Below are 26,034 nucleotides of genomic sequence, written 5' to 3' on the forward strand. Positions count from 1 at the left end.
AGCATCTAATACTCTGTGTTTGCCATTTGTTACTTATAATGATGTATGTTTTTCTTCTCTGCCTGCCTATCCTCCAGAATGAGCTCTTTGAGGACAGAGACCACATCATATTTATTTTTGTAGTCTACATGCAGTGCCTGGCCCAAGTGCCTTCTCTGTAAATGCTGTAAATGTAATCAATGTTGAATGAATACTTCTCTCTGAGCTCTTTTGAAGCAGTTCCAGGGTCTTAAATTGGGTATTTCAAGGAAATGAGGTCATTGGCCCATGAGCTGATGTCCTCTTCCATTCTCTGCTTTTACCAGGTTTATGGGATTTTCTATGCCACATCCTTTCTTGACCTCTATCGCAATCCGAAGAGCTTGACTACTTCTCTCCACAACAAGACAGTCATTGTCAGTAAGGATGAGCAGTATTTGTTTCTGGTAAGTTTCCTGTACCACTTCAATTTTTTTTTTTTTTTTGAGACGAAGTCCTACTCTGTCTCCAGGCTGGAGTGCAGTGGCGCAATCTCAGCTCTCTGCAACCTCCGCCTTCCGAGTTCAAGCAGTTCTCCTGCCTTAGCCTTCTGTGTAGCTGAGATCACAGGCTTGTGCCACCACACCTGGCTAAACTTTTGTTGTTGTTGTTGTTGTTTTTTGTTTTGTTTTGAGATGGCGTCTCACTCTGTCACCCAAGCTGGTGTGCAATGGTGCGATCTCAGCTCACTGCAACCTCCACCTCCTGAATTCAAGCAATTCTCCTTCCTCAGCCTCCTGAGTAGCTGGGACTACAGTCATGTGCCACCATGCCCAGCTAAATTTTTTTGTATTTTTAGTAGAGTTGGGGTTTCACCATGTTGGCCAGGATGGTCTCGATCTCCTGACCTCAGGTGATCCACCTGCCTCGGCTTCTCAAAGTGCTGGGAGTACAGGAGTGAGCCACTGCGTCCGGCCACCATTTCATTTTTTTAAGGGATGTCTTAAGTCCTGGGCTCTGGTCTCAACCCAGCACCTGGGGAGCTCACATACCTGGACTCTAGAATCAATGTGTGTGACGAGAGGCAACTTCCTCTTCTTCTTCATAAGCATCATCAGGTTCTTGCTTGAAATACAGAATGAACAGATACTTTCACCAACTGCAGCTCCATTATGGAAGATTGATAACTCGGCAAATGGTCACAAGTATAGATAAATCAAAAATTTTTATCAGGTTCCACTTGTAGGAATTTAGCCTACATACTTTTATGTGTGTGCCAAGATGTATAGAGAAGGATACTTGGTACGCTATTATTACTTGTGATAGTGAAAGGTGTGAAACAAATGTCTATCAAGAGAGGACTGGTTAACCATGCAATGGAACACAGGATAGCCATTCATAAGAAATACAACAACTCTGAATGTACTGAGATGGAAAAATCTCTAAGCTGTATTATTAAATGAAAGAAGCCAAGAGCATATGTATACTATATTCTCAGTTGTATAAAAAATATTTGAGGAAGATAGGCCATATGTACACACCCATGCTTGTATGTGTAAGTGTACATGTACATACATATCTGTACTTACGTATGCATAGGGCATTTCTGGAAGGAAGCACGAGGAATTTTTATTGGTGGTACCTCTTGGAAAATGATCTAGGAAAGGTGGAAATTATTTTATATTTTATGTTCTTTTTTTGGTAACTGAATTTTAATTGTTGTCATTATTTTTTTTGGAAAAAAATTTTTTAATAAAGATTGCAAAAGGCTGTGATATATTTTTTTCCTATGTGTGTGCTGGGGCTTTAGGTCCGGGTAGTGGTACCCTACCAAGGGCCTTCCTCTGACTACGTTGTAGTGAAGATGATCCCAGACAGCAGGCTTCCACCCCGTCACCTGCATGTGGTTCGTATGGGCAAAACCTCAGTGGTCATCAAGTGGGAATCACCATATGACTCTCCTGACCAGGACTTGGTGAGTGGGCTGGGCTCCCAAGCCCCTTTGTTTATTGGCATGGTTTGGATAGGGTGGGTTGGAAGAGGGTCCTCTAATGGGGCAAGAAACCCAGACCTGGTTTCTGGTGCTCAGCAGGAGGTCTCTCTCCCATTTCTGTCTAGCCAAAATGGGGCCCATATAGGGACCTCTTCTTAGCTGGCACTTCTCCGTTATTCCCAGCTGCCATTGTGGTTTTTTGCTCCTTCTTCTCTGCTGCCCACATTTCCTTCCTTGACCCTCTCACACAGGGATCAACAAAGGCCTGCAGGCCAAACACACCTTTTTTTTTTTTTTTTAAATAAAGTTTTGTTGGAACCAAGTCATGCCCATTTGTTTATATGTTATGTCTTACCGCTCTTGTGCAATGACCAGAAGAGCTGTTGTGGTGGAGACTATCTGTCCCTTAACAACTGCAGTATTTACTGTGTGTGGACGCTTACAAAAAGTTTCTGATGGCTCTTTAAAAGAAGGAGCGTAGATATTTAAAACAAAAACAAAAACAAAAACAAAACCTTGCTCTGGGCTGCTCTCACCTCTGCTCTCCGTCCACTTCATCCAGCGGTGGTTGGTTTAAATTGCTCAGTTGCAAATACGCCTCTCAACTCTGCACTTCTTCCTCATGATTGAATTTGTTGCCCTTACTACACGCCCTGGTTATTTTCCCCTTCCCCCGCTATACATAGAAGCAACCTGGGAGAAAGGAAGTAGAGCCGTGCCCTGTAGAACCAAGGTTGAACACTTGGGTTCGTTTTCTCTCTCCACCGACGGCATCCATGAACTATTGCAGTGGTGCAGATACAGAAGCTGAGTACGGAGTTTGGATTTTCTTTCTTGTTCCAACCTATCTGCTGGTGCCATGATAAATGCAGCCTTCCCTAGAGGGTTTAAAAAAACTTTAACTGATGACTCTATGTGCAATTCTCTGAGTGAATAGTTGTTTTCAGGTTGGACCTGGTCACTCCAAAGGCTTTCCAAAGAATGGAGTCAGATAGACTTAGGGACTCAAACTATTGCTGCTGTGGGTCACAGCTATTAATATACTACATTGTCCACTATGGGAAAGAGTGAAAAATGTCAAGTTTCTGATTATTATTCAGATGTTCTTTTTTGGTCCTAGCTGTATGCAATTGCAGTTAAAGATCTAATAAGAAAGACTGACAGGAGCTACAAAGTAAAATCCCGTAACAGTACTGTGGAATACACCCTTAACAAGTTGGAACCTGGCGGGAAATACCACATCATTGTCCAACTGGGGAATATGAGCAAAGATTCCAGCATAAAAATTACCACAGGTAAGCGGGAGAGAGGTTAGAGGTCTTCTCGCACAGCCAAGTGCCCACAGTGCTGTGCTGCTAGACCTCCAGACACAGACTTTTCATTAGGAGTTTCACAGGAAGTGCAAACGCTGCCCTTCAGTATCCCTACAGGGGCAGAGCAGTGCAGAGGCTCTGGTGTGTGGGCTGCAGCATGGTGACCAGGGCACAGTGGGCTGGGGAGTGGCTGTCATTTTCTATATTTTCTAAGTCTTTTTAACTCCCCTCGATTGTTTTGATATTACTAAAGGAAAAGAGGAGGGATGCCCAAGGGAGTTAGGAAATAAAAGTGAATTGTTACCGCTAAGACCAAATATTCTATCTGAGGATCTGGATAACAGGTTCTCAATGGTCCGTTGCGGCCATCTGACCTGTTGAAATGGAGGGAGACCCATAGCTGGGCAGTAGATCAAAGGGCAGTCAGGCTGAAGGTCAGAAAACTGATAGTAAGCTCAGTTACTCAGACAGCAGCAGGTATTATTGGGAGTTCATATATTGGGTAATAGAGGCCCAGCCCCGTTTATGCCGGTGGTGTGCCGTGGGCCTGGGCCATGCACCATTGTCACTCCAGACAGAACTCTTTATCCCATCCCATTCCTTCCTCACCACCACCCTACCCCATTTTTTTGGTACACACTTGGGCACAAGGGCTGTTAAATTAAGTACCGTCCAAATTTCGTGGCTAAAGATGTCACAACAACAACAAAAGAGATGCCAATAAAGAATTTCTACCACGTGCTAGGTTCCGTACTCAGTAGTCTATGTGTTTTATTTCTTCCATAACCCAGCCCTCTAAAGTTAGCATTATTCAATCTCTCTTTGACAGACAAGAAAATGGAGTTTCAAATGTATATCCACTAACTGCATTCCATCTCATCTTTAATTTTCAGTTTCACTCTCAGCGCCTGATGCCTTAAAAATCATAACAGAAAATGACCATGTTCTTTTGTTTTGGAAAAGTCTGGCTTTAAAGGAAAAGCATTTTAATGAAAGCAGGGTAAGTTGCTCCCTCATTCTCAATGACTTTGGAAATTTAATTGAAATGCTGTTTCAAAGATGAGCTCATTAACAGTGTGCTGGCATAGATAGTGTAAAAAAAAAAAAAGAAAAAGAACAGGGCATGGATGTGAACTTGAGAATTAAAGGACCATTTTCGGTGGGATTGCTAATTAGCGAAATGTGTATACTGCCCATTAAAGATGAGAATCTCTGCACTAAGCACTTTTCAATCCTGACTTGTCTTCCCCTGAAGAAAGAGATATGGGCTGGAGGCCTTGCTGTGCTTCCTGCAGAAGCTACAGCTGGACTGGGTCTCAATGTGTTGAACCTGAGGAGTGGAACAGGAGTCCTGCCTATTCCACACATGCTGAGGGTGTTGACTGTGGCTTCAGTACTAGGAGCTGAGCTGAGCTGCACTCTCAACCTGGCATCTCAGCATTCTCTTCCCAGATAAATTAGAGGGAGCAGGAGATATTTGAAGATACTGTGCTCGCTTATGAAGAACACCTTGGTTTGGTTTTGTTTTGCTATTGGTAGATCAATAGAGTATTCACAGCAAAAGACAGGGGAAGGGGAGTGAGACCTGGGAGTAGATTTACTACCTAAGGGTGGACAGATTCTTGAATAAAGCTGGGTTGGCCCCAGTGACAGCAAAGTCTTAGCGAAATAGAAATGTGTTGAATCAACTACGGCTACCTGGAGGTGCAGCATAGGCAAAGAGCCACGGGTTCTAAACAGTCACTGTGTGATGCCAAAGCAAGTGAAATTAAAATTGGAAAATTCTCACCACACAATCTGTGAGAATTCTTGTAACTCTTGTAGCTATGGCATATAAATGGCTAAAATCCTTAAATATAAGGAAAGCTTTCAAGTAAATTCAAAATGGAAATATTCTAATTTTGAAGAAGATACGTGTAACAAAGCAGAAAATTCCACCACAGTAAACAAAAGGAGAAAAGGTCAACATCACCGTTAATCTTAAAGAACAAAGAGGTAGCACTCCCATATTAAATTGGTAAAGATTTGCAGGGACAAGTATAGCCGATTTGAAAAATAGTCGGGGAAGTAAACATTCTGGGAATATAAATTGGTTCAACCTTAAGTAAGGCACTTGGGAAATATCTATCAACAATGTTTAAGTGTTTGTACCCATTGATCCAGCAGTTGTGGGATTTACTCTAAAGAAACAATGTGCGTGAAGAATTTATGTATAGTATTTATGACAGCAAGAAAGAGGAAACAGCCAACATGCCGAACAGAAGAGGATGGGTTAAATAACGGATGGGTGGTTGATATTGTATCATCTAAATTATTTTCTTTATAATCTTTATTCTACAAATGATTGACATCAAATATATATTAGGTCGAAGGCAATAATTGCTAGCTTATAGAAAAGAATGTGGGGATGGGATTCTGGGCAGCTATTGGGAATCTCAGTTTGGCAGGCAGTCGCCGTTAGGGGATCCTTCCTGGGTGGCTGGAGCCCTGCTCTTAGCTTAAGGTTCTAGGTTAGTATTCTGTTCCTAGTGGAGGGTCTGGCATAGGCAGAGCATGTCTTTCTTCCCTTCCCCTGACAGGGAGTTCAAAGAATTATATTGGTCCATTTTCACACTGCTGATAAAAACATACCCAAGACTAGGTGATTTATAAAGGAAAGAGATTTAATTGACTAACAGTTCCACGTGGCTGGGGAGGGCTCACCATCATGGTGGAAGGCAGAGAGGAGCAAAGCCATGTCTTACATGGCAGCAGACAGAGAATTAGAGCCAAATGAAAGGGGAAACTTCTTATAAAACCATTGGATCTTGTGAGACTGTTCACCACCACGATAATGGTATGGGGGAAACCACCCCCATGATTCAATTATCTCACTGTGTCCCTCCCACAACACCTGAGAATTATGGGAGCTGCAGTTCAAGAGGAGATTTGGGTTGGGGACACAGCCAAACCACATCAGGAATAGGCAGGTCAGTGGTATTGAGATCATGAGACTCTGGTTATGCTGGGGGCCCAATATGTGGCTAGAGATAAGAGATGGAGTCTTTCTGGGGGGAAGGTGGAGAGTGTCAGTAGCTTTGACACTGGAATACTTGGAGATCAGCAGACAAGTCAGGTCTCTCATCCCAGCTAGCATCCTGGGCCAGGGCTGTCCCAACGGTGACTTTTCCCAGCACAGGAGTCCAGGGCTCTAACTAGGAAGACATTTCATCCTCTCCTCCAGTGAACAGGGGCCTGAGCCGGCTGAAGTGCTTCTGATGTCAAGGCCAGGTTGTTGGGATGCTGAGGTCAGCTCAGGAGGAGCTAGAGAGCAGGGAGACAGGAAGTGAGCCGACAAGGTCATTCCTACGTATTGTTCTGGGGACAAATATCCTGTCTTTTCTAATTGCAAGTTCCCCTTTCTCACCCCATTGCTGGATTTATTATTAGTCAAATCCCATTACGGCAAACTATAGCAGAACTGTCCAGATTCTTGGTGGCATTTAATATTACTTGAGACAGGCAGACTGCTGAGCACAGCTCTGAGGATGGCTTTGTTAAAATGCCTTTCCTGGGGGTCATGGTTCTCATTTCCACGATGTAGCTTCTAGGGGTGGTGGTGGGGGCAAGGGTGGCAGTTATTTGAGATATCGGAGATGAGAACATTTTTATTTCCTGAATCCAGTATCTCAGTGGTAATGTAAAAACAACAAGGAGAAAACCCAAAGTGCTTTAGCATCTATAGCAGCCTGCAGTGAGGAGCTCACATAAAGCTGGAACCAGTAATAAAGGCTGTCAGGTTCCATATTCAACTTCCTGAGCCATCTCTTGTGTTTGTTTGCAGGGCTATGAGATACACATGTTTGATAGTGCCATGAATATCACCGCTTACCTTGGGAATACTACTGACAATTTCTTTAAAATTTCCAACCTGAAGATGGGTCATAATTACACGTTCACTGTCCAAGCAAGATGCCTTTTTGGCAGCCAGATCTGTGGGGAGCCTGCCGTCCTGCTGTACGATGAGCTGGGGTCTGGTGAGTTGTGATTGCTGCCCATTTTCAGGCTCCAGTTCTGGGGAAATAGCAAGAATGTCATATGGTTTGATGACCATGTGTCTTTCCAAAACACATTGAAGATATTTTCAGCTTCAAAGAATATCATTTATATATCAGTTTGATCAGATAGTGATGTATTTAACAAATACTTCCTGAGCTAGACATGGTACAAGAAGCTGAGATTACAGGCGGACCAGATTCTGAATATAAGGTTCAAGAAAGACAAGGCTTTGTTTAAAAATGGCAACACTAGGTTCACAAGAGTTTCGTTTGTTTTTGGTGGGACTTCTCAGAGTCTGTAACATGCTAATATGACCTGTGGGTCTCCAGGTCAGTAGATCATCTCCCTGTCATGGATTTTACATGTAAAATCGTACTGATTTTAAAGTGCACACTCTCCTCCCCCTGCACTTCATCTTAGCTCTCAGCATCAGCTTAGGACTAGAATTTGCCCTGGGATCTCTGTTTTACGGACAGAAATAGCAATGCTGGGCCATGCTAATGGTGAAAGAGAGGACCCCTCCGTTCATACAGAAAGTCTGCTTACATTATGGTGGCTTGGCCAGGATTTCAACAAATGTTTTGCCACTGGTCTTTTTTAGTTCCATTTACTCTCAGCCAAGAACTAACCAGTGCTCAAGCCAAAATCTTGTGTTAGAGTTGTTAAATGTTCCGTCTTATAGTGTTTCTCAGGGTGTGATCTCGTGCAATATTTATCCTTGGCACCCCCCACTAAAAGACGGAAACATTGCCTGCCACTTCCCTTGGGAGAATCAGAGCAAATTAGAGGTTGTGAGAAGGTCCTACGAAAACCAGCAAAGCCCTTGCTTGTTGACCTAGCATTTCCTCTTTTGAGGAAATACTAGTTTTAGGCAAAACTAATTGGCAACCTGTGAAATATACTTTGGGAAAAATTCCTGTGCAGACCCCTCCAGCCACCTTAACGGAACCAAGGTTGTCAGGTAGAAGGACTCTTAGGTGACATCTTGCCCTTTATGTTCACCTTCCCCTTGGAAGTGGGGTTGGGGAGGGAGCACACTCATTTCTGGAGTCCCAGCCTCCACTGTGCTGGCTTCCTCTTCACTGCTCCAGCCAAGCACATCGCCTTCATTTACCACTGTACTGTTGGAATAGGTTGGAACATATTAAATAAGATGTTGCTAGAGTCTTTTTCTTTTTTTTTTTTTCTGGCAAGGAGATAAGGAAATTTAAATACAGACACGAATATTGAATTGTTAGATTAGGCTTGTAAGAAATGGTTGTTCTCTGGCCCATCTTTATGAATACCCTGTCAGGGTGAATGCCTGGGTAGCGATAGAGCCTTCTACCTGAAGCAGAGACCTGGCTTGTGCCACGTCTCCTGACACCAGGTAGCAACCCCAAGCCTGTCGAAGCTCCTCATGGTGCCCTAGACTAAGGAGAATCCACTCTGTTTCCTCTGCTAGAAGCTGACTCCTAGGTTTCATTTTCAAGTTCAGACTTTTCCTAGGATTTTTAATATGAAAAGTCTACCCCTTTCAAGAAGACTGGCCCCTACCCCAGTGGGGTGGGAAGTGGGGGATGGCTTTGCCCTAGAGCCTGGTGGTATCATCTGTGAATCATCACAGAGCCAGTTTGTTAAAGTCAATAGGAAGGGGCCATCTTTGTTAGGTTATAAATGCTGAAATGGCTTTGCAAAGAGCTTTAAAAAATGTTAAATGTATATGGAAGTTGTTTTTCTCCCCCACTCTCTTTTTTACTTAAGTGAAAAACCTCGTAAAACTTCATGAGCTGTTAAGTTTGTATTGTGGTATAGGAATCTCGTTTGTATCACTTAATGGAGCTTCAGGTAATTGCAGTTCAGAGTGACTTTGGTGCCAAGTAGGGGGAAATAATTGCAATCTCGTTAATTAGTGGTCTGATTTCACATCCTCTTATGTAAGGCAAACAAGTGGTCTTAAGTAATAATGCTAATGAAATCAATGTTGATACCCCAACAAAGGTCTCCCTTCCAAGAGATTATCTAAATAACCAACAAGGCAGTGATTAGGAGTCTAATGTAATTACCGTATTTGCATGCACAGGGCTGTTGGTCTATCAGCTCATGGCAAGTAGTCGGGAAGCAATCAGGCATCACGCACATGCAGAAATGTCTCACACCAGACAGGCGGTTCTCGTAGCTGTGGCGATCACCAGCCTTTTTTGGTGGGTGGGGCCTTGAATCATCTGGTCTGTTCTCCTGCCCTCAGGTGGGCTCATTGGTGGAAACTTTGCTTTGGCAGGTGCAGATGCGTCTGCAGTGCGGTCTGCCAGATCTACAGATGTTGCTGCTGTGGTAGTGCCCATCTTATTCCTGATACTGTTGAGCCTGGGAGTGGGATTTGCCATCCTGTACACGAAGCACCGGAGGCTGCAGAGCAGCTTCACTGCCTTTGCCAACAGCCACTACAGTTCCAGGCTGGGGTCTGCAATCTTCTCCTCTGGGGATGACCTGGGTAAGTAGGGCAGGAGAGTTGGTTCTTCCTCCAGGGCTGACCCCCACAGCCAATGGCTTGATTAGGAAACACCCACCTTCAGCTGCTCTTTTGACACAGAGAAGCTCTTCATCAGCTAGTGGTTTGATGCTATGGCTTTCGGTTAAACCATTCAGAGCCCTTTTTAAATTTTAAGTTAATTAAATTAAAATTTTATATTCTCTTTGATCATGTAATACTGGCCCGAAACAGGGAGGTTGCCTCAAACAGGAAGGATGGATAGGCCCCAGATTTTGACTCCCAAAGTACCAAGAAATCCTTAAGAATATCTGATCCCTCTCTCATCCTTCGCAGACCTGGAGGTCTGACGTCTCTGGAGATCCTAACTCGAGATAAAAAGTAATGCTTTCCCAATCAGCTTCTATCAAAGGAGGCCGTTTGCATCTTGCTGTTTTTCTTTCTGGTTGCTAGTGTAACCTCACCAGCCATTCTTTTATGTATCTTAACCCAGTGGTCCCCAACCTTTTTTGCACCAGGGACCGGTTTTGTGGCGGACAGTATTTTTCACCAGACCAGCAGTGGAGCGGGGAGGCTGGAGGATGATTTCAGGATGAGACTGTTCCACCTCAGATCAGCAGGCATTAGATTCTCATCATAAGGGGGCTCAACCTAGATCCCTCCCATGCTCAGTTCACAGTAGGGTTTGCACTCCTGTGAGAATCTAATGCTGCCCTGATCTGACAAGAGGCGGAACTCAGGCTATAATGCTCACTGATCACCAACACCTCCTGCTTCGTGGCCCCCGTTCCTAACAGCCCATGTATTAGTGCCGGTGATCCTTGGCTCGGAGGGGTTGGGGACCCCTGTCTTTACACATAGCAAGGGAAAAAGTAAGAAATTTCCCCTTTTGAAATCCTTGCACAATGAAAATCCTAAATGCTAATAGAGATCATAAGATAGTAATATAATAAAGTGGATGTGTTACAAGGCTTCCCCAAACTTAGACTAATGACTGAGAATGTGCAAGTTTATTTTTTTCTATAAACCAGTTATAATTATTTATCTATGTTTATAAAGACATTTGTATATTCCCATTCACTGATCATATATTAGTTCTGTTCCCCTTCCCTGTCAGTTTCCTTTCTTGCTTAATAAGCAGGTACCTTGGGTGAATGGGGTGGCTTCTTTGCTTCTGCTATTGGAGGCAAAAAGAGTCAACTGGTCATCATGCCCTGCAATAATCACTGAGTGCTGATCGACACTTGGTTGCACAGGATTATACCAGGGGTCACAAGGGGACAGACATTAGTCTGGGAAGCTGTCCTCAAAATGCTTAAACCCATCCAAGATCCTTTTCTTCAGAGCAGTTTGGGTTCTGAAGAAACAGTTTGGGTTTCTCAGAAGAGAAAGCAGACACTGAAGTTCACTGTGCTCATGTAGAGTATAGATAAGTCAAACTGGAGAATCCAAACCAGCCACTTAGCTTTTGAGTAGGTAATAAGATTCTTCTCCTGAGAAGCTTTGTTTTCTGTATTTGGCTGAGTTCAAACCACCATTAAAGTAAATGTGAGCATCTGTCAATGGGGAGAAGGTGGCCAGGAGGGACAGTGGGAAGCTGGGCTAGGCTTCAGATTATTATGCCTGTCTGGCTGTGGTGTTGACCTTCTCAGCTAGAGTGTGGTGGTAGGGTTGAGGGATGGGTAAAGTGGTAGGATGTGGGGTCCGGTGAAAGTGTGTTTGAACTTACCAAAGCCTGACTGTTTTGTGTTTAGGAGAAGATGATGAAGATGCTCCTATGATAACTGGATTTTCAGATGACGTCCCCATGGTGATAGCCTGAAAGAGCTTTCCTCACTAGAAACCAAATGGTGTAAATATTTTATTTGATAAAGATAGTTGATGGTTTATTTTAAAAGATGCACTTTGAGTTGCAATACGTTATTTTTATATGGGCCAAAAACAAAAACAAAAAAAAGGAAAGAAAGGAATGAATAAACTTTGTAGTAATCAACTGTGAACTTCAAACCAGGTTGATTTTAGTAACCAAATTGCTTTGATTTGACATTAATGTAGTCTTACAGAGCTGTGCTTGCTGGGCATGCTTTTAAGTCTGTGAGATAATTTTGGTTCAGTAAATTGGCCAATCTTTTTATTTTTCTAAGACACAGAAATGTATTTAATAAAAACCTCGAGAGAGTGATGGGTGGAACCCCTTCTCCTTGAAAGTGTGCGTAGCTGTTCAATTTGGTTTGGATATAGTCTATAGGAAAGTGTGTGGGTGTATTATAGGGGAAGGTTCCTTTATGTTATTTTGTTAATTTATTGGGACTCTGTGTAAGGCCAGGCTTTAGTGGTCTTCAAACACCACATGTGTTCTGAGCCCCTTACCCGTAGGGTTGGGGGTGGGAACAGAAGCATTTTTTTTTGTTGCCATTCCAGAAGCAATCCATTTTTATTCACTTATGTGTCACATAATGGTCTTTGGCAGGAGAGAGCGCTGAGTCATTGCTGGATTTCAGTTAAACAGAGCCGCAGCTTGGGAAGCCCTGCAAGCCTACAGCTTCCTCTTGTATATTAATTGATGGAATTTTACTGTATGTGTCTCTGTATATGATGTGGCTTTGGGAGCTACAAAATGATAACACTGCTTTATTACATACTGGCATCACTGTCATTGCAAAAGCTTACCCTAGTTGTGGGAGAGAGTTTTAGATCTATGCCATGGTCCATACACTGGTCAATATAGTACATCATTTTTTTCATTTTCCATCTTTTGTTTTTACTTACTACTGAAGGATCTCCAATGTAAAATTATGTTTTTGGGTTGAGATGGCTACTTACTGTCCTTAAAAATCCATACTGATCCATGCAGTCATTTTGAATTGGGTCAGTGCCTTCTCTCTCTCTCTCTCTTTTTTTTTCTTTTCTTCCATCTCTCTCACCCAAGTCCCCACCAATCTAAAGAGACAGTGCTGTACACTCTCATAGAGGTAGAGAAAAAGTTGAGACTACTGAATCCAGTTAACAACAGCAGAAGCACTGGAGTTTGTGCATTTATTCTCTCTGTAAAACAAGCTGCGCTTTTTTCCTTCTGCCTTTAAAATGCCACCCCTGTATTCAAACCATGGCCACTTGATAGTTATGTAGAATCCATCATGGGCTGATGCCAACCCTTTAGTCTTAGTGTTGTAGGCACCAGTGTCTGGCATCGTTGTGACTTGTACTGTATAATTCTCACTGAAGAATTTCCTCTCGGCCGAGAAGCAGTGAGGTCTGGGAATATTCCAAAGTCATGTCTCTGAATATATGTCCTTTATATGCCAGCTTTGTAAAGCTCCATCCCCACTTAGATGTGATGCATCACCTTCTCACAAGTGTTTGGTTTCCTTTAACCAAAAATATCATTCTTGGGTGATAATATAGTTTCATTCTACTTAGGGATTGTTTAGGAAACAAAGAAAGAGCCAATTAAATTTTTTAGTTTTTAAAATTTATATATATATATATATATATATATATATATGTACTTTAGGTGAGCATTTTAAGCTGTCAACCCTTAGTTTGCCATATGGGTAGGGCTCTATTTCATTTTAATAACTGGAGGTAATAATAAGCCTTCTTCTAGCGTATTTTCTCTTGTTTCCTGTCACTCTCCTTTAAAAAAATTTTTTTTAAAGCCTGGAATTTTTTTGGCTTTATCTTGTATTACCTTAGAGATTTGTTCAAAACTCTAAGCCCTACCACCTCCCCTTTAATAAGCTCTTTAAATAATTGAATCATTAACAACCTGGTGGGAGGCAAGTCATTTAATTGAACCACTAGGAAGAGTATTTTCTTTTCTTTTTCTGCCAACTTTTTGGTGGCATTTGTAAAAGCTGATATAAAAGGCTCTGGGATGTTATTTTCAGTTATTCCATAGGCAAGCCTTTTTACAGAGCATATGTCTCCAGTTGGCAGCTTGAGATATTTCGAGCATCCAGTTCTAGCTACCAGTGCCTCCCAATGCTTAGTGCATAGTACTGTAGACTGGCCATCACCCCCCTCCTTGGAAAATGCCACTGTGCTGTTTGAAAAAAAAGCAGCCTTTTAGGGCTAGAGTATTTTATATAAACAGAAGAGCTAAGTTTCCGAAGACTAAGCTAGATAGATGCAGCTATATGTAAATTGTATATTTTTATGAACTTCTGAAGCACACACTCCTGTTTCCCTCTGCATAGCTTTGTGGGGATTTCATGTATATATGCTGTCTGAAAGAATCCAGAGGTTGGAGTGCCAATAGGAAATGAAAACAAATGCTTTGTACTACGAGCAGCCTTTGAAGGTGACCAGATAACTGTCTTCACTGTGACCAGTCGGAGCCCCTGCTTGCTTGTGAAGAAGGAGTTTCTGTACGTTATTGGAGATGCCACCTCACAAGTTCACACTGTGCAGGAAAAAGGTTTTATTCTCTTTTGGCGTACGTTAGAATGTCAGATGCCTGCATCTATGTGGACCATGATGGGCCTCTCGAATTTGGTGGGCAGGGGGGTTGCTTATGAGTTTTCTCTGAAAGCTGATTTTACTCCTGGATGTATTAAATGCCCCTTGAGCCTTGTGAGATACAAATGCAAATGGATAAAATGTCAGAGAGTGGAATTCTCAGAGGATTCCAGGAAGAGGCCCCCATGTCTATGCAGTCCTAGTTCCAGACAGGTGAGAAGCTCCAGGAACTACTGGCTACCTTGACAAACTGGGTAATTAGTTATCATTCTAGGCAACTGGTGGAAACTTCTGACTTTTGGACAAGTAACTCCTGGGGTTCTGTCTTTGGTAGCATCACCAGGGATGTTTGAGTGGGACAGACAAGGGACACACAGCTGCCTATTCTCTCCTGCCAGTATGTTTGGCCCACTAGGTTAAGCTATACTCAGCAATTTAGGATATGTAACCTTTCTCAAAACTGGCCACTTTTAGGGGAAACTTGGGAGAGCAATAGTATGGTGAGCCCCTTATGGATGAGGACCCGCTCCCCCTTGGAGAATCCTGCCTTCAGATGCCTACCCAGTATTCACTCCATCTAGTAAGACTATATTTCCAGTACACTTCCTTAGGGCGGAAACCCTGTCCTGTCAGTTTTGGTCAGTCCCTTCTTCATGAAGAGAGTCATGGTGAATTCCTGAAAATGTTCTTCCTTCCACAGACAGGTGGAGTGGGACCCTAGAGAAGGCATCCAGAGACATAATCCAATTGAATATCACCTCCATGTTGATTTTAGGAATTGACTCTAAAACTCTGTGCAGAATCTTGTGTTGGGATTGTATCTTGACATTCCTGTTAGGTTATTTTTCTTAAATGGAGTGTGTGCTGCCTTTCAGGTACAAATTTTTTGTGTAATAAAAGCCAGTGCATTTAGTTTATATAGACTACTTTCTATGCAAGACTGAGATATGGAATAGATAGCAAGCAGGAGATATGTACTCTTGGGTACATGGACAGTAAGTATGTTTTCAGATGGAATACCAGCACCGAAAACGGGTTGAGGGAGGATGGGTTGTATATATGTTTCTGTCCACTAATTTTGAGCAGCCATGTTATGAATTAAATGATCACTGACAAGTAATAACCCAAGAATGGTATTAGTTTCATGTGTAATAGCTCAAATGGAATAAGCATGAACGCTGGAGTGGAACATTATCCTCAGATATTCTATGTCACTTTTCATTTAAAGACTCTTGTTATGAACTATTAGAAACTTTAGGCAAAATCAAAAGTATTCGCAGCAAAATAAAGGCCTACTCTGCTCTTATTTAAAGTGAAACACTGTATACTTGTTTCTCTCCAAAGTGAAATTAGGTATTTATCATTTCAATTGCCTTGATAAGTTTCCAAGTCACTGATTTCTGCTGAAGGTTTTACTATATTGTTGCACAATTTTAAGATAATTTTTGTCTCAATGTCAACTTTTTTCACTGAATAAAAATTTAACTGGGTCAAGAAAACACCTATTTGAAAATCCACTGTCTCTGCGTGTCTTGAGTTGCTCTTTTGAGTGCAATAAAGATGGCTAACGCAGTCTCCAAACACCATTTGATTTGTCTGTTTTAAAGGGATGTTGATTTCATGGATGAGAGAACACTAAGACCTTATTAACAAGCTGGTCTCAGATGGTGGATCCTCAAAGAACATGATGTCTTTGTGTTGGTTGAGGAAGGAGGAGATGTGGTGGCTGTTTTGAAGTAAACAGAATTATTCTGTAGGGACAATGACTGAAGTGGCTCCCTTAAAGCTGTAACTACATTTGCTAAGAGACAGTTTGCTAAGAAGGCAATTTTCAAATCTAAGAGAAGAAAGCATAGCAGTACAGATGAGTGGTGCATCTAAGAGCACTTCCACGGGTTTCCATAGACAGTCTTGTGAAGAGCGCTGCACCTACCTCTTATGGGCAGTTGGATGGCAAATGGGCCTGTAAGTGAGGATTGGAGGCTGTGGAACTGGGTGGAGGAGAGGGGCAGGTTTTTAAGAATTTAATGGGTCTTCTGGTATGCTGCTTTTGTTTAGACACTGAGCCAGAGCCAAACCCTGAAGTATTTATCCGGTTTTGTGAATGAAGAAAAAGAGGCATAGAAAAGTGAAGCAGTTTACTTAGAAAACCAGCCTCCCATCCCAGGTGTTTCTGATCCCAGATCCTTTTCTGAATCACTGTGCCACACCGCTTCATGTCATCATTCAGTGTCAGAAAGAATACGTTATCCCAACACATTGCACCAATCCAAATCCCAAGGGGAGACCTACCACCTGGGTGAATCTCCTTGGTCATGGCCTTGTCCTTAGGTTTTCAGGCTTACGTAATTTTTGTCAACACATGATAGTGAATTCATCTCTCATGGCCTAACACACCATAACCCAACTCAGAATTTTGATATGCAACGTCATAATGTCCATTAGTTAATTCACCCTGGGAAAGGGTCCTGTTCCTTACGGTGTCCGCATGAGCAGTGCATTCTCTCCCTGTAGGGAGATCGGCCCCAGGAGCCAGTCACCACGAGAAGGTTGCTTGGAGACCAGGGGCAAAGAATTTTAAAAGTAGGATGGATCTGGGTTAGCCATAGTGGTTGCCCAATAAATACTGAATTAAAGAACAAAGCCTTGACACCACAACAGGAATAATCTCCTCCATATAAACTTAGTATTTGAAACCGTCAGATTGGAACGCCCTGTATCCATTTCTAATTAAAAAGATCTTGCCAATGGGATCTAGTACTTGAAGTCCATGCATTGTGGTTCCCCTGGACAGGGCTTGGGCACTGCCCATATTGGTCACTCTGACTCATCTCTACGTGACCTGTTTTTGAGCAAGCTCCCCTGCTCACAGAAACATTCTATAGCAAATATTAATGCATTTGGCCTGAGTTTAAATTGAATCTTCCTGGCTAAGAGCTGTCACATCTGTCAGATTATTCTGCCTATTATATGTTGGTTTTAAAGTTTAGCTCTGGGTGTCTACTGTTTTTCAGTCCTTGAACATACCTCAAGGTAGCCCCCCAGATTCTGACTATATCCATCAGCTATGATTATTGGGTTCCCTAGCCCACAGCAAATTGAAAATGCATTGAGGTGGCTAAAGGCAGCTACTCCGAGGACTATAGAAGAGAAGCCACGAGTTAGAGTTAGACTGCTGGAAAACCTATGTGAGAAATAAAGGAACTCCAGCAAACAGACTTACTGGGAATATTTACCATAAAACCAGAGCCCTACACAGTAAGTAGCCATCCGATTAGAATAATTATCATCCTTTTCTGTTGAACCCCTCTTCTTTGCTAGTGACTATGCTAAACTCTTTATAGAAATATATATATATGTATATATATATATATATATATATATATATACTTTAATTCTAAAAGTACTTCTGTGATTAAGATATTAATCTTTCTTTTAACAGAAAAAAGATACTGTTTTATATTTACTTTTTTGAGGTGGAGTGTCACCCTATCGCCAGGCTGCAGTGCGGTGGCACCATCTTGGCTCACTGCAACCTCTACCTCCTGGGTTCAAGTGATTCTCCTGCCTCAGCCTCCCAAGTAGCTGGGACCACATATGCATGCTACCATGTCCAGCTAATTTTTGTATTTTTAGTAGAGATGGGGTTTCACCACATTGGTCAGGATGGTCTTGATCTCTTGACCTCGTGATCTGCCTGCCTGAGCCTCCCAAAGTGCTGGGATTACAGACCTGATGCGCCCGGTCCAAGATGTTCTTTTAAAAGTAGAGTATCTTCTCCAAGGTCTCATATGTAGCAAAGCGGAAGAGTCAAAATAAACTAGATTTATTGCATCCTTAAACCGCTGCTCTTTGTTGGAGTTGCCATACTGTATAGCCCTGTCAGTACAATATTAAGAGATCTGTAATAGTGATTTTTTTTTAAAGGATTCCCACCAGAAAGATTAAAAACAACATTTGGAGACATCAAGAAGTATACTTAGATTTCTTTGCACAGTCGTTTTTGTGGAACACAGTATTACCTATGGATGGTAGATCAATGAATCCTTTTTTATTGGAAAATGTTTTTACAAACAGTTCAATAATTAGGAACATGGAGTATTCATTTGCTTTGTAGCCACGCAGTTAGATTTTATCAAAATTCTTTGCATCTTTAGAAAGGAACGTTAAGCGAATATGTTATTTACCTTTATTTACATATGCAGTGAGGTACATCATCACACCATGTTCTATGAAGGTGATAACTGGACTAGCATGAGACCACCAAGGTCCCAGCAAAAGGAGCTTGCCATCCTTTTCATCCAGCCCAAACTGGCTCTGATGCTCCTGGCCCATTAATTTTAAGATATTATGTGTAGGGTAATTTGAGCCTGCAACAATTTACAGAACAATGATGTTATGCTTTTTAAAATGCTAATGTTACAATTGTAATGTTGCAACCGTATTTAATGCCAAAATGACAATTCGTAATGTTTGGGAATATTTGTATGAAAACAATGACATTTCATACTTAAAATTCAGCATCAGCAAACTTTGAGGAAGAAAAAGGACTAGGATTTAAATGTAAATCAGCCTTTTATGAAATTTGCCCTTTGGTAGTGTGCCAATCTGTAAAACCTTCAAGATCTATCAGACAAAGAAGTTTCATAATTAAAACTTGTTTTTCAATCTCTCTCCAGCAAAGGCAGAACTTATTAGTTACCCAGGGATTGATCGAGCCCTGGATGGTGCTGAACTGTCTGGGTGTGTGTGTGTGCAACTGCGTTTGATGAATTCTTCATAGACAGCAGATGAACAGCACAAGAGCATCGATCTGTTGGTTTCATAAATACGCCTTATCCTGGACCCCAAACTGCTTGACTGCTCCTAAGAATTAGCACATTTTCAAAGGAGAAGTTTTGTTCTTATTGAGATGATTCAAGGGAATGCGTTTAAGACTAAGGACAAGGTTCCCAAAAGGTGGTCCAAAAATATCTTGAGCAATGGCAACTCTGTAGCAACAAGTAATAATAGTATTTTGTAATAAGTAAGTAATCGTTACTTGCCAGACACTATTCTGAGGGCCTTTTAGATGCTAACTCATTTAATCCTCACAACAACCCTTTAAGGAAGGTATTATTATTCTCATGTTATAAAGAAATTGAAGGCAAGAAAGGTTAAGAAATTTGCCCAAGGTCACAACGGCTTGTGTCAGAACTGAGATTTGAACCCAGGTAGCCTGGCTCTAGACTGTGCTTTCAATTACTTCACTGCACAGCCCCATCCAAATAACCCTTTTGATAGCACAGTTTTGGGTGTATACATTAGGAATATAATTTAACTAGCCAGTTTGCCTTTTTACATACAGTAATGTTCTGTTAGAGGGAGGATGATAGAAGGAATTTGTAACCATTGTAGACATTTTTGGAAACTAAAAGCAGCCAGAAGGAAATAAGATTTCCAGGTAATCCCAGAGATAATGGCTGTTAACATTTGGTATGTGTCCTTTGATTGCTTTGTTCTATATGAGTGATTGCATCTGTTACAGTTCTGCTGTGACTATGACTAAGTCCATGTGTGGGAGTGTTCCAGACCTCTGTCACTTCTCTTAGGGCTTAGTTCCAACTACAAAGACAAATCTGAATTCAGATAGAAGCCAAGCATGATCTTCTTCCGCCTTTGTCCCCATGAGCAGTTTTAATACAGACTTATTCGGAAGACGGTGGAACCAGCGTGTTGTTGCTTCACCGCCAGCAGCGGTGCGTCTCTTTCTCTTATCGTTACAGTCAAGTGCTTTGAGTCGCCTTCCACGGCAATGCAACTCACAGGGGGGTTCATTCCAGTCACCTTGTTATCTCTGGCTCACCAGGTTTTCACTATTCACTGTTTTGCTGCTCACAAGATTGGGAAAACAGCTATCAATACATCCCACCAACAAAAGTAGAGACCAGCAGTAGACATGAGCCAGCATAACACAGGTGCATAAACAGAAGTTGGGTGGCAAACACGTTTGTCACATTAAGCATGTTTAGGACAAAAGGAACCTGACTTGCCAACAAGGAGGTGTCTGAACTCTGGGGAGGAGAAGGGGATGGTCTACAGTCTGCTTAATGCTCAGCGGTGGGTTTCTGTGATGGGAAGGGAGGAAGAGAAAGAGATGGAAAGAGCTTTGGAGGTATTTAGTGTTGGATGGTGAATACTCTCTTCATTTCAACTGAGAATAGGAATGTGTTCAATGGCAAGATGCTTTTCCTAAGTATTTTTTTTTTTTTTTTTTTTTGAGACGGAGTTTCACTCTTGTTACCCAGACTGGAGTGCAACGGCGCGATCTCGGCTCACCGCAACCTCCGCCTCCTGGGTTCAGGCAATTCTCCTGCCTCAGCCTCCTGAGAAGCTGGGATTATAGGCACGCGCCGCCATGCCCAGCTAATATTTTGTATTTTTAGTAGAGACGGGGTTTCACCATGTTGACGAGGTTGGTCTCGATCTCTTGACCTCGTGATCCACCCGCCTCGGCCTCCCAAAGTGCTGGGATTACAGGCTTGAGCCACCGCGCCCGGCCTTTTCCTAAGTATTAATTTGCAGCACGAGAATATTACAGAGATTATTATGCCAGAGCTAGAGGATGTAAAATTCGGATTCTATGTGAATAGACGCTAAGCCTTCTACTGGAATCTCATATGTCTGCAATCTCCAGGATACAGTATCAAGTTCAAGCAGGGGAAAGAATCCCGAGGATTTAGTAGTTTCTGGAAAAATTAAAGATTAATGTTGGGTCTCAAGCTCTACTTGGCAAAATTCAAAACTCCCTGGTCAATTAGGGCACTGGATGCATAGATCCAACAGCAACATTTATTTAAGAAATAGTTACTGAGTACTTCCTCTGTATCCAGTCCTATATTTGCTCAGGGAATATAATGTGGAATAAGACAGGTATGATTCCTGCTCTCGGGAGCAACAAATAGTAAAACCTCAGGGTTACAAGGCCATTTCAGGTCTGACACAGGTAGTATAAATGATTCGATAAAAGAGGAAATGGAGATTAAAGACGTCAAATGACTTGTCTAAGAGCTTGGCTCATCAGTGAGCTAATCTGTTTTAATCCCAAAACGCTGAAGTGAAGCGCCTGCTGTACAGCCCGTGATTCTACTGGGATGGGAAATAAGCTTCAATTTGATCTCCAGCCTAAGTCAGGCTCCAACTCAGCTTCTCAGAGAATCCTTCTTCACTGGGGCAGAGGAGTTGTGGTGTTGTCTGTTTATCCAGATTTTATTAACAATGTGATACCTTGTTTACATTGGCCATTGTTTTTTATATGTAGGCTCTTCCTCAAATGGAAAAAGGGCTGAATGGAAGAATCTCAGCACTCAAATATTCTCCTATAACCTAACACTATTCTGTTATTTTATATTAGGGAAATAAAAGCTGATTGTAATAACACAAAATGTACAAAAGTAGGCAAGCTTTTTGTTATAACATACACATAGAAAATACATTTTAAAATAATCCACCTTTTAAGGGTTTTCAAGAATTTCTCAGCTCCTTTTCTCAATGGAGCACAGGTAATATGTCCATCTTAACCATTTCACCCTAAACTCTGTAATTCATACTAAAAATAAATCTAAAACACAAATTAACAAGTTGATCTTCCTCCTTACTCTGTACTTCATAGGTGGGATTCCTTCTCCCTCTTTTAGACAGCCCTCAAATAAATGGTGTAGGCAGCTGCATCCTATACCAATGTGGCCTATTGATGTGAACATAGCATCAGCCCCTGCACAGGAGAGGAGGGGTTGGAGTGGTTCCCTGAATGCTTCTGCTTGCCAACTTCCATAGCAGGGGTCCCAGCAGGATAGGAAGTGAAAAATGCATCCTTGAGTCCTTCACTGAAAGGGCAGCTCTCTTCCATTAATCCCTCAAGTTGGGCTGTGTGAAGAAACGGCATATATACACAGGGCCTGAGGCGTGATGTGGTTTCTTACTAAAATAAATCACACTGGCTGAGTGCAGTGGCTCATGCCTGTAATCCTAGCACTTTGGGAGGCCAAGGGAGGTGAATTGTTTGAGGTCAGAAGTTCAAGACCAGCCTGGTCAATATGGTGAAACCTTGTCTCTACTCAAAATGCAAAAATTAGCTGGGTGTGGGGGCTTGCCCTTGTAGTCCCATCTACTTGGGGACTGAGGTGGGAAGATCACTTGAGCCCAGGAGGTGGAGTAATAGCCTGCCTCAAATAAAATAAAATAAAATAAAATAAAATAAATTACACTGGAGGATTCATCAGAGAATCAAATTTCTGATTGCAGAGATCCGTGGCCATTGGAACCCTTTGATGGAAAATCCATGTTACCTTCTTACCTGGTAAAATGTGCCCTAACTTCTATTTTGGATGGCAAAACCAAGTTCTCTAAAATGAAAGACCATGTTGCCTACTTCTTTTCTATCACTGACACTACATTGCTCTGAATTTACAGTTATTTTGGAAATGTTTGTTGGGTGGATGGATGGATGGATGAGTGAATAATGATCACTCCCATTTATTGAAGACCAATGATGTGCTAGGCATTGCCATATCATTAAATATGAAAACTCCTTTGGAATAAATACAATCGTCTAGTTTTACGTAGAAGATAAAGCCAGTTTTGAACCCAGATCTATCTGGTCCTTCCTGGGGTTAACCCCACTGTGCTAGTTAGTAGATGGTCTGATTTATGGAATTGACATTTACTTCAGTGTTTCCTGTATTCAGAGGTTCTAGGGGGAGGTAGATTGAAAGGAGAAGACAGCAATTCTGTCTTACAAGAGGCAGCAAGACATGGCAGGAAGAATGAGTCCAGAGATTTATGTGATCTCCCTATCTCCTTGTATTAGAGTGGAACCAGTAGGAAATCCATGTATGGAATTGGCTCACATCATTATGAAGGCTGAGAAATCCGACAATCTACTGTTTGCAAGCTGGAGACCCAGGAAAGGTAGTTGTGTAACTTAGTCCAAAAGGTGAGAACCATAGAAGCTAATGGTGCAAATCGTAATCTGAGGGCTACAGACAATGAGATGAGATGTTCCAACTCAAGCAAGCAGGTGGATTGCAAAAAGGAGCAAGCCCCTCCTTCTTTCACTTTTTTTCTGTTCAGGCCCCCAGTGGACTAGATGATGCCTAGTCTCATTGAAGAAGGTGATCTATTGTAGTGAGTCCACCAATCAAGTGATAACTTATCTGGAAATACCCTCACAGACACACCCTGAAATAATGTTTAATCTGGGCACTTTATAGGCAGTTAAATTAACCCATAAAATTAACCATCACATTCCTCATTGAAAATGAGACACACATACCACACACACCCCTCCACGCCCGGCCCCCTACAGAATAATCTGTTCTATATAGCTACATGATCTTTAAATTTCTTACTGCTGCAAAATTTGGTGATACATGGAACAGGTTAGAATGAATGGACACATTTCCAAGATGTAGCAGACTTTCTGAATAAGTGCCAGACTGAAGCAGTCCTTTGGGGGCTCACTCTTAAAAGATGTTCAAGCTCAAGTGAGGTTGCTCTTTACATGAAGACACACGGGCTAGAAGTGGCTCTGATAGGGGGAGACCGCAGGAAACGTGACCTCTCCGCTTCAGGAGCACAAGTCACCCCATCCGTGGAGACGGTAAGCTTGATGGGGAGAGTACAAAAGTGAAGACCAGTGATCTTACCCAAGATTGAGCTCACTGTTGTGGAATAAAGCCTGCCACTCATTGGCCCTGGATCTCAGGTGGTTAGGGGCAGAGTGAGGGTAAAGAAGTAGAAAACGCAGAACCTTTTAAATTGGAGCTCCTCATTTGTTTATTTCCATAGAGCCTCGAACAATCTTTGATACTCAGTGAACCTGTTGAATGGATGAGGGGATGAATTAACCCGTTCTTATTTATTTCCTTTTTCTTTTCCTTTTCCAGACAAGGGTCTTACTTTGTCGACCAGGCTGGTGCACAGTGATGCAATCCAGGCTCACTTGCAGCCTTGACCTTCCAGCCTCAAGCAATTCTCCCACCTAAGCTTCCCAAGTAGCTGGTACTACAGGCGAGCACCGCCATGCCTGGCTCATTTGTTTTCAAATTTTTATTGGCCCAAGTGATTCTCCTGCCTTGGCCTCCCAAAGTGCTGGGATTACAGATGTGAGCTACTGTATTAGGCCTTAATTAACCTGTTCTTGAAGAGTGAATCAGTGAGTGTGTGGCTCAGTTGCATATAACCTAAACCCCATATAACAGTGGTTTCAAAAGACGGGTTGTATGTCTGTTTTCATGTAAAAGAAATCCTGGGCTGGTATAGAAGCTTTGGTAATTAAAGATCCAGGATTTTCCCATCTTTCTGCTCCAGCATCCTTAGTGTGGCTTTCTCCCTTTAGATTCCCTCCTGCTCTGCAGCCTGCATGGAGCTCCCATCCCAGCCACCATGTCTGTTTCAGGCATCAAGAAGGAAGAAGGGATGAGGAGGGTAAGAGTACCCGACTGCTGTGTTGGCTCCTTGTAAAGAGTTTTCCCAGAATCTTCACCTAGTAACTTCCGATTGCGCTGCTTTGGCTGCCCCTTCCTGAGAGCAGTCTGGAAAGCACGTGCATTTATCCTGGCTCATTGCCACTTCCAGTGCAGGAAGGAGGAAGGGGAGAATAGATATTGAGCAGACAACTAGTGATTTTTGCCATACAGTCTGTGGCAGATAATAGCAAAACAAATGAAAAAGTTAGAAAACAAAAACAAAACAGGCCAGCTTCTACAGAGGCCCGGGTTAGCTAGGTCTAGCCCAAAAGGCTGTGCAGGCGGGGAGGATAAGCCGAGGCATCAGCCTGCCTCAGTGCTTCGTGGGCTCTGCGACCACTGAGACAATGTCCCCGGTCACCTCAGTATCTTGGTTCTCTTGTCCATAAAATGGAATAATGTGGAAATGGACCTCACAGGGCTGTTGGAAGGTCTAAACGATGTAGATGTGCAAGGGCTTTTCAGCTGGAAGGCCCTGGATGAATATCACTTCTATAGGTGTTTGGAGAAAAAAGACAATGTTGGGACAATGACCACCTAGCCCAGGCCAATGTCCTGTGACCCACTTGCTGCCCTGCACTCACCACGCTACTGTGCCGCCTACTTCATTATCTAGTCTCACATGGGTCCTGAGTTGTTTCATCTAGGAAAATGCCTTGCTAATAAGGTTGTAAGGGATCTCTTTGAGTACAGAGATTACTGTTTTGCAAAATCTCAGTTCTCCATCTGCAGAGAACTCAACCCAGCTAGCAGTGTGCCCCTAGAAGAAGGGACACGAAGGTAAAGCGAGGTTCAGGACAGTGTCAACATTCCCAGCCTATAAAACTGAGGGTCTGGCTGGTGCTATGAACATAGTTAAGAGAGGCAGAAGAAGGACAAGGGCTGGGAAGGGTAGGGAATTCTGTTTCAGAAATGTTGACTTTGAAAGGCCAGTGGCACTTCCAGGCAGCATGACTGGTTGACAGCTGGTTTCTTTAACTTAGCAAACATCTACTGGGTGACTGTATACCAGACACACTCCAGGTGCTGGGGATACTACAGTGAACAAACACCCAAACCACTGTTCTCGAGGAACTTGGCCTCAAGCAGAGGGAGACAAACAATAAACACAGGAGATTACAAAGTGACATTGTATGTTTGAAGGTGGTCAGTGCTACCAGCGTTAGGGGAGCGGGGTCGGGGCAGGTATAGAGCATGAAGGAGAAGTGTGCCTGGGGAGGGTTGGGGAGGACAATTTAGATAGGTTTTTTTTTTTTTTTTTTTTTTTTTTTTTTTTTTTTTTGAGTGCAGAGC

General features: G+C 42.5%; 1 protein-coding gene across 3 annotated transcripts in view; it reads left to right on the top strand.

Moving 5' to 3' along the window:
- SORL1 (sortilin related receptor 1) overlaps window positions 1–15,814 on the top strand; it is a 177,232-nt gene extending 161,418 nt beyond the window's left edge. The window contains exons 42-49 of one of the 3 annotated variants that reach the window (XM_039470515.2): window positions 306–425; window positions 1,769–1,933; window positions 3,072–3,246; window positions 4,158–4,264; window positions 7,088–7,280; window positions 9,563–9,775; window positions 11,527–11,624; window positions 12,243–14,249. In XM_039470515.2, the coding sequence (XP_039326449.2) occupies window positions 306–425; window positions 1,769–1,933; window positions 3,072–3,246; window positions 4,158–4,264; window positions 7,088–7,280; window positions 9,563–9,775; window positions 11,527–11,594 (1,041 nt within the window). In that variant the 3' untranslated portion in view covers window positions 11,595–11,624; window positions 12,243–14,249. Of the gene's footprint in view, window positions 1–305; window positions 426–1,768; window positions 1,934–3,071; window positions 3,247–4,157; window positions 4,265–7,087; window positions 7,281–9,562; window positions 9,776–11,526 lie in introns of all 3 variants that reach the window. The other 2 variants (XM_039470516.2, XM_039470514.2) reach the window with 2 other exon arrangements.
- The last annotated feature ends 10,220 nt before the right edge of the window (window positions 15,815–26,034 follow it).

The sequence above is a fragment of the Saimiri boliviensis genome, chromosome 6 (assembly GCF_048565385.1).
Source record: "Saimiri boliviensis isolate mSaiBol1 chromosome 6, mSaiBol1.pri, whole genome shotgun sequence".
Classification (NCBI taxonomy): Eukaryota; Metazoa; Chordata; class Mammalia; order Primates; family Cebidae; genus Saimiri; species Saimiri boliviensis.